This window comes from Rosa rugosa, chromosome 3 (genome assembly GCF_958449725.1).
Source record: "Rosa rugosa chromosome 3, drRosRugo1.1, whole genome shotgun sequence".
NCBI classification, from domain to species: domain Eukaryota; kingdom Viridiplantae; phylum Streptophyta; class Magnoliopsida; order Rosales; family Rosaceae; genus Rosa; species Rosa rugosa.
In genome coordinates this window covers 18,368,107-18,386,036 of record NC_084822.1, presented here as the reverse complement: position 1 = coordinate 18,386,036, position 17,930 = coordinate 18,368,107, and the positions used below count along the sequence as shown (strand labels likewise).

At 36.1% G+C, this 17,930-nt stretch overlaps 1 protein-coding gene across 1 annotated transcript; it reads left to right on the top strand.

The window, feature by feature from the left end:
- The first annotated feature begins 6,445 nt into the window (after nt 1-6,445).
- LOC133736236 (V-type proton ATPase subunit a3-like) lies at nt 6,446-17,338 on the top strand. The gene is made up of 18 exons (XM_062163673.1): nt 6,446-6,742; nt 7,493-7,537; nt 8,282-8,401; nt 8,475-8,582; nt 9,246-9,353; nt 9,447-9,620; nt 10,332-10,469; nt 11,184-11,291; nt 11,441-11,548; nt 11,697-11,845; nt 12,567-12,720; nt 13,697-13,857; nt 13,944-14,150; nt 14,348-14,531; nt 15,603-15,686; nt 15,789-15,982; nt 16,549-16,608; nt 16,848-17,338. The coding sequence occupies exons 1-18, from the start codon at nt 6,608-6,610 to the stop codon at nt 17,050-17,052; spliced, it is 2,442 nt and encodes an 813-aa protein (XP_062019657.1). The 5' UTR covers nt 6,446-6,607; the 3' UTR covers nt 17,053-17,338.
- Nucleotides 17,339-17,930: the final 592 nt, after the last annotated feature.

Sequence of the window (17,930 nt, the reverse complement as noted above, 5' to 3'; positions counted from 1 at the left end):
CGACTTAACATGGTAGACTACTGATCATGGGTGTCAGTATGGGCTAAATCAGTGAAGGAGAGATTCATGAGAGTTTAATTTGTAAATGTACTGCTTTGTGCAGGGTTGTATGTAAATTTTATGTTAATTCAATCAAATTCAAAGGATTGTGAGATTTCATCAAGTCCAGAAACATCCAAATTTAAACCATAGAGGAAAGTTCAATACAACCACAAGTCCAGAAACTTAAAGCTTAGTTTATTAGTTCGTTACAAACCCAAATTAACTAGTAAAGTTTCATTTGAAAGTTCTTGATCGAAAAAACTTAAAATAAAAGTTCATGAAAACAAAAAAAATGCATATCTGCTCATCTGCAGCCAATAACAAAATAGCAGCAACACAACATGTAGACAGTAGCTTTGAACCATCATTCACTCTTCATTATCATTCACAGAGTTACGATAGAACATAAACACATAAGCAAGTCAACAACAGCTTCAATGTTCAAACATAAACACATTCATCAAATTTCCAAAAAAATTATTTGCAAATTGAATGAGAATTATAAACAAAGATTGGCAAGCCTGCCTAAAGCAATAGAAGTAGAAATAGAGAAACAAAAACAAAACAACTGTTATAGAGAGAAACATGAACAAACAAAGTCTTTCCTAAGGGTCCGGATCCTGGGACACCTTATTTTACACCTCTTTTGAGCCATTAAATCTAGCTAAATTCAATGGTCTTGATTAAATTCACTCAAGTGTGGAAATGACATGGAATTTAAAAAAAAATCATCAACCAAAAAATAAGTAAGAAAATTTAAATTAAACTTTTCTATAAATAAAAATCAAAACAAAAGCTTAAGAAAGAGCATCATCTTCTCCGGGCAAAAAAAAAAGAAAAATCAAAACCATACTCAGATGATCTGAGATTCTTAGAGGATATGCAATGCTATATAGTGGACATTGATTTCAATGCAACTCACGTTCTCCTCTCTAATTGATAGTCTATTCTATCACAATTCACCTCATTCACACCCTCCGTAAAGCAATGTTTTTGGGTTAAGAGTTCTTATAATTGTCATCATCACCAAGTAGGCAAGCAACCAATATCACGTCGTACAACAAATATTCTGGGTTCATGACAATCATCCCACATGAACCCTAACTGATTTTCCCCCAATTGCAATTATTAGATAATCAAATTCAAGCCCCATTCCCTTATTTAACGCACCACCCCCTTCATCAAATGATTCTATTCACTCAAAAACCCTAATTTTTAAGTTCCACTCAACCCAAACCCATGTCACCGGCGTTTGTTGTCTTCTCCGGTTCTTCCTTTTCCTTTTCTTTTTCTCAAGAACATAAGCCTGTTCTTCTCATTGTATTTTTGAAACTTTATTTTGATTTATGTTTAGAAAATGACTGTTTAAATTTATATATTTTTTGGTTGAGAAAAAAAAAATTAATTCCATGTCATTTGCCACATCATCCGAGAAATTAATCAAGACCATTGAACTTAGCTAAATCTAATGGCTGAAAAGAAGTGTAAAAATTTGTGTAAAATAATGTGTCCCATGATCTGGACCCCTTTCCTAAAAAGTTGATAGTTGAAAATCAAAGTCTTAATAAAAAAAAACAATTTTCTCTTTCAAATTGATAGTTGAAAACGAAATCAAAACCGTTTTTCTTCATCCTGAACCTTAAAATCAAAGTCTTAGTAAGGTAATAGTTGAAAATCAAAGTCTCAATAAACAAACAATTTCCTGAAATCCCTTGGTAGTTGAAAATGAAATCAAAACTGGTTTTCTTCAACCTGAACCCTAAAATCAAAGTCTCAGCAACCCATCTATACAAATACTATCAAAATCAAAGTCTTAGCAAGCTATCTATTATCGAGTCCATCTGAACAAGAAGCAGAGGAAGCAAAAATTGTAGATAATACCGAGTCCATCTAAAGAGTAAAATGGCAAGAGCCCCTATTAAAATGGCGAGAGATGAGCTGATCTTTATGCTTTGTGGTGAGATGAGAGAGGTGTTTGATTTTCAAGAGAGAGTCTCCTAAGTAGAGAGAAAACGAAGAGAATGAGAGAGGTAGGCTGAATGAGAGAGGCCGAGTGGGTATTGGGATATGTTAGGGTTTTTTGGTTACCAAGTGCAGTCAAGTTCACATGAAACCAATTTGTAACCAATCAAAAATTGAGACCATTTAAAAATTAATAAAAACTAATATATTTTATGAAATTTGACCGGTTCCCTTTTTTTTTGGTCGGTTAAGAGGATTAACCCAGTTTGATCCGGTTCGGTCCGATTTACTATATTTTTCTCCACTGTTTAGTCCGGTTTGGTAACTATAACCTCTTTTGCTGCCCGGTTCGGCCAGTTTTCTTCCCTTGGTTTGGTTTATGCCTACTCTTATCCAATGAGTAGTATCAAAATTCCTTTGACTCTTTGAGAAAATTCTTCTATGCACCACCGATGGTGCAAGCAAACCAGTAGATCTCAGCTGTTGATATTTATAGGCAATTTTTTTTTTGAATAATCAATAAATGTACTTGCACGTTATATATCTAGTTCTCAATTCTTGTTGGTGCAAGTGCACGTCGATGCATTAAATACTCTCTTGGCTCTTTGTTATGAATTATCTTATATGAGTGCCAAGTTCTAGCAGGGGTGCAAAACTTCAAGTCAAGGTCTTCATAGGTTGAGTTGACAAAATTGTGCAATCACAAGTTGGAAAGGTGGTATAGGATTCAGAGATTATAGTGAGTGATCCATTCTTTTGGCCATTTTAAGGGATTACTTATTGACTAACTTTTCAGTCACATATCAACATCTCGACCGTTCTGTTTTTAGATCTCCATGAGTAGATCAGTTCTGCAAATATTTATTCATATTGATAATTTTTAAGGTACCGAATTAGATCAAATAAATGAACGAACCAAATTTGTTCAACCTATACCGTTCAGGTTCATAATGGTAAATCACGATTATCAATTTGGTTGAAAATTTGTATAATTGATATATTCATGGAGACCTAAAACCGAACAGTCGAGATGCCGGTATGAAATTGAAAAGTGGGTCCCACATCCCTTAGTGAAATGGCTCTACACACACACACACACCTACATATATATAAATACTGATTTGTGGACTCTAATTTCTAGTTTTTTGCAATTCTTGGTCAATGTTGAGTCACTCAATCGATTGGTTTGGAAAACTCTTTGATCTCTTCATATTCCAGGTTCAGTGAAAAAAATTTCTCATGGAAAGAGTTGCATGATATATTGTCTAATCGTGCTAATCTTCATCATCGACATATCATTTCCTCTCTTGTCCGTTCATTCTCATTTTCTTTTAGATCTCTCTGACACTTCTTTATTTTGATAGGAGCATTTTAATGCGACGTTTTAACTGCATTTCCCTACATTTTCTGCGTTATTTCCTTAATAAAACTCTGTTTAGGAAAGTTTCCATTCTCCGATTGGGAAAGTTCCTATTTGTAGAAAGTTTCTATTTTGTAGTTTCTATTTTTCATTTTTAGAAAGTTTCCATTTTCAGTTTAGGAAAGTTGCCATTTTTCATTTTAGGAAAGTTTCTATTTTTCTTAATCGTTTCTATTTTCAGGACCTCGGAGCTAAAAAGTGGAAATGAACTCACAAATGGAAAGAGGAGCTTGCAAACGTTAAGGGGAGCAAAAATGAGGAACAATGGACCACAGAAATGAGCAGAAATGAAGAAAAGAAGTTTTCCTGCTTCAACCAAGAAACCCTGCGAAAATGAGGAAAGCTTACCAATGAAGTTTCCAACGTTACCATGAAAAAGAAATGGAAAAATAAAGTGTTATGGCGTTGGAAGGTGACAAGGCTTGAAGTTGAAACAACAAGGCCCAAGAACTCTCAAGACTTATTGGATTTTAGCCAAAATGGATCAAAGGCCCACAAAGCCCATGCAATTAGGGTTTGTGACGCAATGAAGAACCCTAGAGAGAGTTTGTCGTGAAATCCCAAGAGATAAATAAGGGAAGTGGCGTGAGAATCAAGAAGAACCTAGAAGATTTCGGCAAGAGATTTTCTAGGGCAATTTTAATGGAAAGATAAACCCTAGAAAACCTTTTGCCGTCCAAGCCAAGAGGAAAAGAAGGATTTGCCGTGTGAATCAAAGAGAAAATAAAAGATTTCAGCAAAGAGATATTCTCTAGAGAGTTTTAAGGAAAGAAAATATGTGTGGAGACCAAGAAAAGCTCAAAAGGTGTCTAGATTCATCCCTAGAATTCCTAAAGGAAGTTTGGCCGAAATAAAAGAGAAAAATCAGAATATTTGCAAGGGAATTTCGGCCAAGATTATTAGGGAATTAAAATGGAGTTTTGTGATTGGTTGGACCACCTCATAGGGCTTATGTGGCAAGCAAGCATTGGAGGAAATTATGTGGAGTTATCATGTTAATTCTGTGGAAAATAAAGGAGTGCACGGCTTGGAGACCAAGTTGGCCGTGCTCCTATATATACTCCCCCTTTCTCAACGTCAAGGGTTCCCAATCTTTACGTTTTACACTTTAGAAAAAATCAGAAAAATTCCTTAGCGTAGCCGTGAGTTCCTCCATCCTCTAGGGCAAGCCACGAAGTTCAAGCAAGGCCAAGGAAGAGAAGAAGAAGCCGTGACCTATTCCTCCACCATCCACCTTTGAAACTTGCTTTCGAGTTTCAAAGGATTCATCGTTATTCACCCATCATCATCTTCCATCCACGGTGTAATTCAATCTCTACTTTGTAACATTTGCTTTGAATTTCGTTGGTTTCGTTCTAGTTGACATATATGTTTGAATGGATATTAATTTCTGGAATTTTATATGATTGAATGAAATTTTCAGATTCATATTATTGTTCTTCGAAGGTTGCTTATGTGAGTTTGTTTAATTAAATTTGCGTTATAGATAACTTTTGTATTTTAATCTTATGTGGTTGCAAACACTTAGGGTTTCGATATGAATGGTGCTAGGTTCAAGAACATGAAATCAACTTTTTGTTTTGTGTAAACTTGAATCAAAGTAGTAAAGGTTTTGTACAAAGATCGAATTTAATTAAAGAGAATTGCAATTAGGTGGACTTTTCCATAACTAAGTTGTACACTTGAGTTGATAGCCTTTCTCTATGTCTAATGCGTTAAACATGTCATGATTGACTAGCTTTCTAGGGTTTGATTACATGTTTGATAGGATTAATCTAGGTGCTTTCGCTTAGGTTAATTAGCATTGAAAAGTAAAATATGGGAAATCATTTGCTTTCGAATGTTTCACATGATCAACTCCTTTCTCATGACTTAGATGAACAATATTAGGGTTTGAATCAATTTTAATCATAATTTCGGTTTTGATCTTTGTTCTCTCATTCCATTTGTATTTTTATGTTTTAATTGTTTTAATTATTTAGTTTTATTTTCTAAAAACCAAAAACAAAATCCCTCCTTTTTCGTAAATAATGTTTATACTTGTGAATATCTTTGTGAATATTATACTTTGTTTTAATTTTAATTGGTTAATTGTTTGACAATGACAGGTGTACCCTCAATCCCCGGAATAGAACGATCCCTATTTGCTTATACTACTAACGATATTTTCAGGGTTAAATTATGCGCTTGCTTAGAGCGTATCATATTTTTCTTCAAAAGTAGGATAAAAGTGAAACCGTCTCTTTGATTTCCCTCTCTAAATTCAAGTCCAAGCAAATCTGGACCGCTGAAGACAAAAGCGCAAGGCCGTAGGATGATGCCACGTGTCCCACGACGCCCTAGATTCTCATGGAAGCCAAAGCATGAACCAATACACCTTCAACAATTATTGCCCTTCAAGAAAATGGAAACAACAAAACAGTGCCAAAAGGAGCAGGACTGACAATTATTGCACCCCTTAGGAAGCCAAGGTCCAATCCCTTACACCGACTCACCGAGCCCTCACCTCGAGCGAGGCACCTCATCGAGGTAAGTTAAGGTCCAATCCATTACATAAAAATCCTCTTCTCAAGCGAGCTATCCCCATTAGGGTAATTGAAGGCCTAATTCCCTGCAAAAGTCAATGTCTAATCCCTTGTATAAGTGAAGATCCAATCTCAACGAAGTCAGACTAAACCCTAGCCGCATCCATAGGCGCACGAACCCTTCAGACTCTTCAGACCCTTCAGACTCTTCAGACCTACTGGCAAACATATTGGTGGGAATTGGGACTCGAACGCTAGATATGGGGTTCCATGCTAAGCCGTTTGACTAACCTTACTAGTTACCACTACTTACCATACTAGGGGTTTTGTCTGAAAAATGTATAAAATGACAAAATAAAAAAATTGAGGGAGCTAAGGGAAAATATGGAAAAGCGACGAAGTTGAAGGAAAGTTCCTTACGTAAAATCATTACTGGACCCAACATAAATTGAAGAGATGAGGAGGGACTCGGTGGACGTGTTGCGCGTTGTGTGGCAAACAAACAAACAAACAATCATATATCAGTAATTCTAACACGATTACTCAAATTCATCTCTCCTCTCTGGGTTTTTGACTGTTTGTGTCACACAAACTCAATTTATACACAAAGGGCCAGAGGAATCCCAAATCCAGATACAGAGGGAGAGAGAGAGCGAGAATGGGAGGATGCTGTCCCCCGATGGATCTGTTCAGGTCGGAGCCTATGCAGCTCGTCCAGATCATCATCCCCATCGAGTCCGCCCACCTCACCGTCTCTTATCTCGGCGACCTCGGCCTCCTCCAATTCAAAGACGTATTTCCCCTTCCCTTTCTCTATTTGTCAAAATTATCATCGCCTTGCCTTCCTTGTCTGGATTTGATTTTTCTTGCGATTTGGGGTTTCCTCTGCTTGTTTTTTTTGTTGAATTGTTTGATTTTTTTTTTTCACGCTTTCTCTTTCGCATTTGTCTTTAATCAATCAATTGATTCTAATCAATCGTTCACGATAAAAAGAGTAGCGATTATCGTAGTGTTTAGCTCTGTGAACATGTAATGCGAACTCATGTCACTCTCGGATTTTGGTGGTGTTTGGAAATTTAGTTCTCCGATACGATTGGTACCTCCTTTACTAAAGGATTAAAGCTTCTAATAGTTTATTAACAGAAGACATAAAAGCAAACAAGCAAGGTATAGCAATCTGGACGGTTGTGATACAGTAGGGAGTGCCATGATTTGAAACACGCTACACAACGAAAGCAGTGGGTCGAAAATTGGGGCAGTGTTCTGCTTTCCAAGGAATGATAGTGTATAGTGGTTGGGTGATGAAAACGGTAGCGGTCTATTAAGATCCCTTGGCATTCTCTGGGGTTCAAACACACCGTTTCATCTTATCTATAGAAAACATATGCAGGAAAACGAAACAATTTTTTTTTTCTTTCCAATTTATATTCCTGAATGTACAATATCCTTAAGAATTAAATTTGAAGGTGAAGCTTAGTTTAGTCTAAGTATTTTTTTCTATTTTTTCCTGGCAACTAATATTCTGGTGTCTGATTTGTTCCAGCTTAATTCAGAGAAGAGCCCGTTTCAGAGGACGTATGCTACTCAGGTGTGGTTATGCTCTTATCATACGAAGCAACTATATTGTTATCTTGCGTTGTGGATACTTTGAATGTTTGTTTGGCCATAAATTGCTACTCCTCCATAAACTTGAGCTGTAAGGCTTGGCACTTGGGGATTGAAAACAAACTTCGGGCACTTGTCTTTTGACATGTATTTTGTGATTTATATAATAATACCAAAAATGCTGCTTATAAATTCCCAATGATGCGTGTCGGTTGTATTATTAGTGCCTCCTGTTGATATTCAAGAGATTGGACTTTCTATTTGTTTCTAGTTTGCAGCTGAATTTAGAAATTACACTCCGATCTGTTTCATATCTGCTGAAGTTTATGGTCACTTTAGCACCAGACCTGACTTAAAGTGACAGAATTGAAAAACCGGTGGATACTGCTGTGCATGCAACCGATATAATTTGAAAAATTGACTTGATTAGTTGAAACGTGTAGTTCAAGTGCATTTTTAGCTGTTCCCCTTCCCTGGGGTGTGTGCACAGAGACAGAGAGAGAAAGAGTTGCACATTTGTTTCTTTCTCTCCTTTAGTATTTCTTGGTAACACTTGGTGTTATTTTGAACTGTTTCAATTTGCTTCCAACCAAAAGGGTACTTGATATCCAGTTTCTAAGAGGAAGACTAAATACCTGCAATCCATTTCTTTTCATAATTGTATAAGTACCTAGGACTTTTGTTTGCATATCGGTTGCTAAGCCAATTGGTTTTTTCTCTTTTGTAGATTAAAAGATCTGGTGAGATGGCACGCAAATTACGTTTCTTCAAGGACCAAATGTTAAAGGCTGATCTGCCTCCTACAAAGTCTAGAAGACAAGTTGACCTCAATGTAGATGATCTAGAGGTATAATAAGTTGTTTGTTGTCTAGCAAAAGATGCTTGGTATTGTATGTTTTAACACTGCTTTTGTGTGCTAGGTAAAACTTGGTGAGCTCGAGGCTGAGCTGATTGAAATGAATGCGAATGGTGAAAAATTGCAGCGTTCATATAATGAACTCTTAGAATATAAGCTTGTCATGCAAAAGGTAACAGCTTCTACTTGTTTGGTCTCTCCTACCATGCCACTAGTGTTACTAGGACATCAGTTCATTCTCTATCCTCTGGTGATAGGCTGTAGGTTCTTGATTCTTCTTAAAATTTCTTATGGAAAGGCTGAAGTTTGTTATAAGGAAAGGAAAAATGCTAGTATGATGAAGGAGTGAATGCTCCATTTTATATTCTGTAACCTCAAGTCAAAGATGAAATCTAAGTTATAACAACAATGCCCCTTATTGTCAAGTGTTTGATTTTCCAGCTTGTAATGATCAGCAGGCCCTTTCATCCCTGGAGGTTAGTACAGCAACCAACAGAAGTAACCAAAAAAAAGGAACCATATAATCCCATGTCCAAACAATATCATATTAATATATACTTCGAACTAGTTAGTGACATTAACCTGTTCAAAAATCACAAGTTACGCATGATCAGATAATATGAGTATTGTCTGTGTACTAACGCAGGCATTCTAGTTTAATATTGGATTCATTCAGGAGGTTGTCTATGATTATTATTCTAGAAGCGATTATGGATTTGATCTGTTGATACTTGATAGAGGAGTTTATAGAGTTCTCTCGCATTTGAGTTTTGTCTCGAATTGCATGTTTATCTTATTTTATACCTGTCATATGACTAAAAAATGTATCTTTCAGGCTGGTGAGTTTTTTCATTCAGCTGAAAGCAGCGCCAGGTCGCAGCAGAGAGATGAATCCCGTCATACTGGTGATGACGCCCTGGATACGCCGTTATTGGTGGACCAAGTATGGATTTCAATTTCTTTTTTCTTGTACCAGGACTAATCACTTTGTTTTACTTCTGCTGAGTACAATTCTTTTTGTTTGGCTGCTCCTCAGGAATCATCAACTGATCCATCAAAGCAAGTTAAGTTGGGGTTTCTCACCGGTCTTGTTCCTAGGGGAAAGTGTATGGCATTTGAGAGGATTCTATTTCGAGCTACTAGGGGTAATGTTTTTCTAAGGCAGGCTGTTGTTGAGAATCCTGTTACAGATCCTGTGACAGGAGAGAAGGTATTTTTCCTGCCTTTCACACACACACACACACACGAATTTTTTGTTAGGAAAAATGAGAGTCAAGTTTTTCCCTTTTTTTTGGTTTTTTTGGTTGCTGTACTACCTTTTTCTCTTTGACCTTGATTGGTACGTGGAGTGGAGTTCTTAGAAGAAAAGAACGTTGGGGTTGTATGGGATAACCTCTGGACTTGTACAGAAGTAGGAGATACTTTAGTTTCAGTCGCAATAAGAACTCAAAAGCTCTTAGAATGATGGATATTATAAATAGTAACTGTTGACATGAGTTGGATTATGGACATCCAAGTTATATTTTTGCCTTGATATATACCATTTGGTCAGAATGTTAACAAAACATTTATCGTACTATTGGAAAGCAATTTATGAAGCTGAGGGCCAATAAGGTTTTCGCAGGGTAGTTGTTCTTCCAAGCATGGGAAAACTAGGCTGAAGATGCCAGATTTCCATTGTTTTTTATTTTCTTAGGGCTTGTTATTAGTCCTTATCTCTACCTTAGAGAACGTTTCTACTTGTGTTCACAGGCATCTTAATAAATTATTGTTTGGCAACAAAAAAAGATGAAGTGCACCTTTATGTATGAATTACCGAAAAGACTTCTACATTCAAATAATACATGGCACTGTTTTTTGGTTATATCATTTTTCTGTGTAATTGAATACCCTGTCTCTGACTATGAATGATGATCTGCAGATTGAGAAAAATGTTTTTGTTGTATTCTATTCTGGAGAAAGAGCAAAGAACAAGATTCTTAAAATTTGTGATGCTTTTGGAGCCAATCGTTACCCTTTTACTGAGGACCTAAGTAAACAAGCGCAAACGATTAATGAGGTATGCACTGTGATTCTGCTTGGATTATTATTATTATTATTTTTGAATGAGAAGGTGGCTGCTCTCTTTGTTCTGTTACATCTTTTCTCATCCCAATTACCTTTCTGTTCATTTCTCATTGTTAATGCTTTTTTTCCCAGCATTAAGTACTGCCCATAGAAATGTTACTGAATGTTATCTCTGCATTAAGTTAATTTGCTGTCTTTGAGCCCATGTTTATGTAGTCATTAAAGTGAACCTTTTACTAGGCCAAATATTTTTTTTGCAGAGTGCCTGTAAATACTCCTTTCATGAAGTAATAGGGCACAAGTCTCTTTTCTTTTCTTATTAAGTTATCTATCATCCATAGAAGCACCCTCACCAGCTGCATTAGTTGACTAATAGATCTATATATTAGTGATACAGCAAGGATCCTGTTAGCAATATAACAGAATGGGGCTCTGCTAGTGATTTTTAAAAGATCGGGTTGTCTCTTTGTACTATTTCAATCATTTCATAAAACCCTATGTGTTCAGTTTCTTTATATTTTAATCAAAAATGATGAAGCTTCGATTTTAGAACAAGAATTATATATGTTTGACTTGGTTGTCTATCTGAGTTTGTGCCTTGCATTTGTGGTAGAAAGCAGCATTTGTGTTAATTTGTAGTGCAGTTCATCTGATTAGAATTTTCTCCGTCACCTTCATTTGATATAACCATATATTTCAAATTCAGGTTACAGGTAAACTTTCAGAGCTAAAGACTACTATAGATATTGGAGTTTCACACCGGGAAAGTTTGTTACAGACTATTAGCGAACATTATGAGCAATGGAACCATTTGGTGGGTATAAAATTATTTCTTCGATAAAGTTAATTGATTATATGCGTGGGAATATGAATAATACTGACTCAAATACATGGTGTTTGTGTGTATTGCAAAATTTTGCAAAAAGTTGAGGTATTTGACAATGTTTCGTTTTACTCATGAAGGTGAGGAAGGAGAAAGCCATACACCACACTCTTAATATGCTTAGCCTCGATGTAACAAAAAAATGTCTTGTGGCTGAGGGGTGGAGTCCTATTTTTGCATCGAAGCAGGTATCCATTGGTTTAAAAATAAAAAAATAAAAGTTCTGCATACTATGATGAGTCCTTTCTGGTGCCCAATTTGAATTAAGAGGTTTTGAATTGTGACATACAAGTCTGATATGTTGTGGAATTTCTTTCTTCAAACTGATTGTTGCAGATCCAGGAGGCATTGCAGCGGGCAGCTTTTGACTCCAATTCTCAAGTTGGAGCTATCTTCCAGGTTCTGCATACAAAGGAAGCACCACCAACATATTTCCGCACAAACAAGTTCACTTCTTCATTTCAAGAGATTATTGATGCATATGGGTGAGTTCCACTCCAATATTGTACTGTTTTGTGCTCCTCTTTGGTAAAAGAAAGGATAATGAAAGGAGTATGTGTGCACTCCTTACATAAAACTTGTCATGTGTTAGCATGCATATAGCCCTCCCTCTTTATCTCAAAAACTGGAATTGTATTATATAGAAATAACTTAAAGCTAATTGTTTTTTTTTCTTCCCTAAAATGCTAGTGGCCCTCTTCTGGACTCGGTTAATTTGGTCCTCTTGTCCATGATAGTCTGGCAGATATTAATACTTATTATCTTAACCTTTCATTTTTGGCACTTTCCTAGTAAGGTATAGGGGCATATGCTGGAATAACGTATCCACATTAACTAGTTGGTTTCTTATGTGAATGCTTTACTCTCCCTATGTTTATTACCCCTATCATTTGACAAGATATGTTATTTGTTTGGCATTTCCTTGACCATAGTCTAGTAAGTAGTTGTACATTAATAATGTTTCAAGTAATTTGTAATAGCAAAGATTAGTAATCCCCTCAATCATCGCCTGCTTTAACTCTTATATCTAGAGTAGATGCTAACGAAGGACGATAGTTGAAATCAATGAACCATTAGTAAGTGTTACACACTTAAGAGTATTGTGAATCTTAGAATTTTAAATCACAAGGTATGATGACATTTTTGCTTTCTGAGAACAGAAATATAAACCGAGTACTGAAATGTTTTTGTTTGATGTAATTGCAGTGTGGCCAAGTATCAAGAAGCAAATCCTGCTGTATATACTATCATCACATTTCCATTTCTTTTTGCTGTCATGTTTGGTGATTGGGGACATGGACTATGTTTGCTTCTTGGGACATTATATTTGATAGTCAGGGAAAGGAAATTTTCTAATGAGGTAATATTTACTTGCTTTGTAATTACTTAAATGTGTTGAAATGTACAGTGGTCGGCAATATATAGTTGCTATATTGGACATAGAGTATACACAAAAATATATGATATGTATTTCCAGGCGATTTGTATGGTAGTTGGTTGTTCCGTTATCTTGGCTTGGTTAAACTGGAATATATCTCTTATCAAGAAAAATGTGAGCAGCAGCCATTGATAACACCTGATGCATGTTGCTTATTGCCACAATTTTATTACCAGTATTGGAACGTCTAATGTTCATAATTTTGCATGTTAAGCCACTTCAGTGGAATGTTATGAATGTTTATGCTTTCTGATCACTAGTGAGTCTAAAATCTGCGTGGAAATAGCTTCTGCCTTCTAATGGGGGTAAAACTCGAGTTGAAAAGTGAAAATCTAAAGGTTTTAGCATTTGCCTTAATGCTATTTTATTGTCACTTTATCGGTTATCATAATGTTTTATGCTCTTCAACTCTAAATCTGTTGGATAATTGATTATAGCTTATGCCTACTAATTTGAATAAAAGGTTTGTAGGCTTGATTAAAAAGTAAAACATAAAAAATGAAAAATCATACAAGTTTGGCCTTCTATCTTAGTTCTTCTCTTCCCCCGTCTTATTCAGGGTTTTCAGATGAATACATAAGTTGCAGGACTTCTGTGATAGAAAAGCTTTAGTTTGTCAACACTTGGACATTTGATATTGGCTAAAGCTATCCCTTCTAAAAATGTGTCAACTCCCTTAACCCTGCAATTGCTGTGGTTTTTATCTTCATGAGCATGTTGCTCTGCTTTTTGTTGTTTATGTGGTTAGTTCCTCTTTTCACTTTGTTATTTGACGTGAAAACGACATGGGGAATTTTAGTTTTGTTGGTAGGTAATCTATGAGCTATTTCTCATCACTTGCAGTATCAATTTTATCTTCCATGTTCGATTCTAATTGAATACAGTTATACTTTTACAGAAACTTGGAGATATCATGGAGATGGCATTTGGTGGCCGTTATGTTATTCTATTGATGTCAATTTTCTCAATCTACACTGGTTTCATTTATAATGAGTTCTTCTCTGTCCCATTTGAACTATTTGGTCGCTCAGCATATGCATGCCGTGATCTTTCTTGCAGGTATAAGCTTAAACTCTTGGTATTATATCTTCTGCTGGATCCTCTCTTTGAGGTTCTGATAGTAAACTGAAATGTTTTGTTTGCAGAGACGCCACTACTGCTGGCTTGATTAAGGTGGGTCCCACATACCCATTTGGTCTGGATCCTGTGTGGCATGGATCTCGCAGTGAGCTGCCATTCTTAAACTCATTGAAGATGAAAATGTCAATTCTTCTTGGGGTGGTCCAAATGAACCTTGGAATTGTGATAAGTTATTTCAACGGAAAGTTCTTTCAAAATGGTCTGAACGTTTGGTAAGCTGCGCATTTCTTACTTTGACTTTTTAATGAAGATGTCAATTTGACTATTAAGGCAGCAAGTTTATACACTGTAAATGTGAGTTGTTCACATATATACTGTGAATACTTGCATCTGTTGTATCACTAGTTGCTTTTGTACTCTTCCACCCTCCTTTTTTGCTTGTATTCATTCTTATCCTGCATTGATCCAGGTTCCAGTTTGTCCCTCAGCTGATATTCTTAAACAGTCTATTTGGCTACCTGTCTGTTCTGATTGTTATGAAGTGGTGGACTGGTTCAAAAGTTGATCTATATCATGTAATGATATATATGTTCCTCAGTCCTACTGATGAGCTAGGTGAAAATCAGCTTTTCAGTGGTCAGAAAACAGTTCAGGTAGTCCCTCTTACCACTCTCTCTTGTTTATATGTTATAATATCTGACATGCTAGAAACCAGCTATTCTTCAAGAATATTAGAAAAGATATTATTCAAATTGCTTTTGCAGCTGCAATATGGTTGTTTCTTATGACTATCGATATGAAACAAAACAAGAAAAGAATCACTTTTTCAAACATCATTCGCTGGAAACCTCCCCCTAAAGATATTATGATGCAGTATAATCACTGCCTAGGCACCAGGATCAACAAACTCTTAAGGTACAGGGCTTTAACACACAGGTTGTGTAGGGTAGAAAGTGAAAACTAAGAACTAGGATTCCCTCCCAGGTTTCTCACTCACACACAAGGCTTCACACCAACACTCCAATCTCTGCAAAACTCAGAAACACTCTGAAATTTTTATTCATCACGACATATCTGGCCACTTGGCACTTACGCTTATTTATATTTGAGCAGATAGCTCATATTAACTAGCATTAAAGACTCTTTCATAGCTAGGGCTGTTACACTTCACAAAACTGAAGCATAAAAGACCTAATAAAGGAATTTAAACTCCTAACTGAAACTGAAATAATAAAGAAACCTTAAAATTCCACACTGAAACTGACCCAAACTGAAACTGAAAGACACCTGCCTAGAGACTTCTAGAATGAAAGCAATTAATCAAACCATATGGAAAGGGAATGACTAGCTGCTCTCCTTTTCCATTTCTTTCGCTCATAAACCTTAAAAGGTTTGGCTATGATGTCCTCATCATATTATTAAACTAAATTTCGATGGTTCTCTTTAGGGTTTTTGCCGTGATTAGAGTCTGAACTATTTAGCACCAAACTCAATAGTGTACCCAAACTTTAAAAACGATCAAATAGGTACCTGAACTCTAAAACCAAATAGAAAAGATACCTCCTTCAAAATTCAGTCTATTCCTCGTGAAATATGAAGGCAAGTATGACCTTTCACATGAAAATTACTTTCATGACCTTGTACCTCTCTCTCTCTCTCTCTCTCTCTCTCTCTCTCTGTATAGAATAGTAGTGTATTGATCATATTTCATTTTCTTTTACCAGTTAGTGCTATTAGGTTTGGCTCTTATAGCTGTACCATGGATGCTGCTTCCAAAGCCTTTCCTCATGAAGAAGCAACATGAAGCTGTATGTTTGCTGACATCCTTTCACTAGTTTCTCTCAGTCATTTTGATCCATCACTTTTTCTTCTTATATTGTTCTGCTGTTTCTGATATTATGTTGTTTCAGCGTCACCAAGGCCAATCATATGCTCTACTTGAGAACACTGAGGAGAGTTTGCAAGTGAATTCAAACCATGATGCCCATGGTCATGAGGAGTTCGAATTTAGTGAAATTTTCGTACATCAACTCATACACACAATAGAGTTTGTACTTGGAGCGGTCTCAAATACAGCTTCCTATCTTCGACTATGGGCCCTAAGGTAGTCTCTGGCTCTTTTCATAAGAATTTTATGTCTGTCCATCGTGCATGCATATACTCAGTTTGTATATGACTCACAAATGCAAGCTTACAGCTGCATGTAAATGTATGCCTGCTTTTCTACAAGTATTGGCATTCTATATTAAAAAGTTTGAAATCATATGAACTTTCTAGCTTTTGCGTAGTGTGATATTAAAAAATAGGAAAATTTGCATCTATGTCAAGTTGTTGACCTTTTTTCTCTGCAGAATTTAATTTGTCATTCTGCCTAATTGTTGAACCATGCATGCCGTTGTTTTAAGATTAGTCATCAATCATAATGGAACCCTATTCACTGCTGATGGCTGTTAAAATGTTAAATAGGATATTCTTTTCCAATTTGGTTTTTGGCATGACTTGTGTTGTCAGGTCAATGTGTTGCTTGGGTTCTACTGCATAAAGCTTTTTTTTGGTTCATAACTTATAAATGATAACAAATAGAATATGGGAAGAAGTTGTATATGCGGATTTTATATTATCATCCATTTGTACAATTAATGCTAATATGCATTTGTCTGTCTTGAACAGTCTTGCTCATTCAGAATTATCCAGTGTGTTCTATGACAAGGTTCTCCTAATGGCTTTTGGGTATGTACTCATTCTATAGTGCAGTCGTTTTTAAATACAAATTCTTTGTCGACTCTTGGGTGTAGAAAATAGATGAGTGAGCATAATTGACCAATGAGCATCCAATTCATGCCATTGGAGGAGTTCCTTCCCGTGTTATTTATGTTTATTCATCCGTATATTCTACCTACACTCAAGGAGTTGATAGTTGAGGACTAGTCTTGCTAAATATCTACAAACTAAATTTATGTTTCTCACAGGTTCAACAATTGGGTTATACGTATTGTGGGCATCATTGTCTTCGTTTGCGCCACTGTTGGTGTTTTGCTACTGATGGAAACTCTCAGCGCTTTCCTTCATGCTTTGCGACTTCACTGGGTGGAATTCCAAAACAAGTTTTATGAGGGAGATGGTTACAAGTTCTATCCATTCTCATTTGTATTGCATGACGATGAAGACGAGTGATACCCTAAATCAAGCCATAGGCAGTGTTTAAGCCGTGGAATTGAGTGTGAATAGTTAGTTATGAACTCAAGTTGATTCTTTCATTTGAACAGTACAAGAAGGCAATTGTGGTGCCCCATGAAGGAGTTGGCGGATGGTTTTCAAATTATCAGCCCTTCAGTATTTTTATTGTTGTTGGAGGAATAAGCAGTTTAGGCCAGCATCTTCATCTGTAGTGGCAGTTGTGACCGTGTGTAATAATGGGAATGGTTAATCATCTTTCTATTTATATATTTATTATTTATTATTAGGCGAAACCAAAACATTGTTTACTTGGTGTTTTTGTTTCAAATTTATTCTCTCAAAATGCAAATGATATAGGCTTCCCTATCTAATAGCTTCAATACGTAGTTCCTACCCTAAAAGGGTACCATTAAAGTCCATTAAAGTGAATAAACACAAACTCATGCCGATTTTAGTCCTAGGAGCTCAGGGCAATTGTACACTATAATAGAAACCTTCTCATTATCCATTGCAGATTTTAACAGAATGAGAGATGTTGATCGATTCATTCTGCGTATGATTCATATTTGATAACCATGAACCTGATCGAATGTTTCAATAGGTAAATTACTCGCATGTACAAATTTTCCCTAAGTTACAGTTGAGACTTATTTAAAATTTTCTCCACGACTTCGACCATATTATAGGGATGACAAAAATCCCCATCGGGTATTCGACCCTAACGGGCAGAAATTCGGGGGAAATAGGGTAACGGGGATGGGGATCCCCAATATTCGAATTATGAAATCGGGTACGAGGCGGGGATGATATTTTGATCCCCATACCCATACCCACCCAATAAGAATTATCTGAATATATATATATATATATATATA

Excerpts from the sequence above, each read along its gene's own strand:
- LOC133736236 (XM_062163673.1), top strand. The coding sequence starts at position 6,608 with ATGGGAGGATGCTGTCCCCCGATGGATCTGTTCAGGTCGGAGCCTATG. Across the intron at positions 10,470-11,183 it reads AAGCGCAAACGATTAATGAG|GTTACAGGTAAACTTTCAGA; the intron begins GTATGCACTGTG and ends TTTCAAATTCAG. Across the intron at positions 14,151-14,347 it reads CAAAATGGTCTGAACGTTTG|GTTCCAGTTTGTCCCTCAGC; the intron begins GTAAGCTGCGCA and ends GCATTGATCCAG.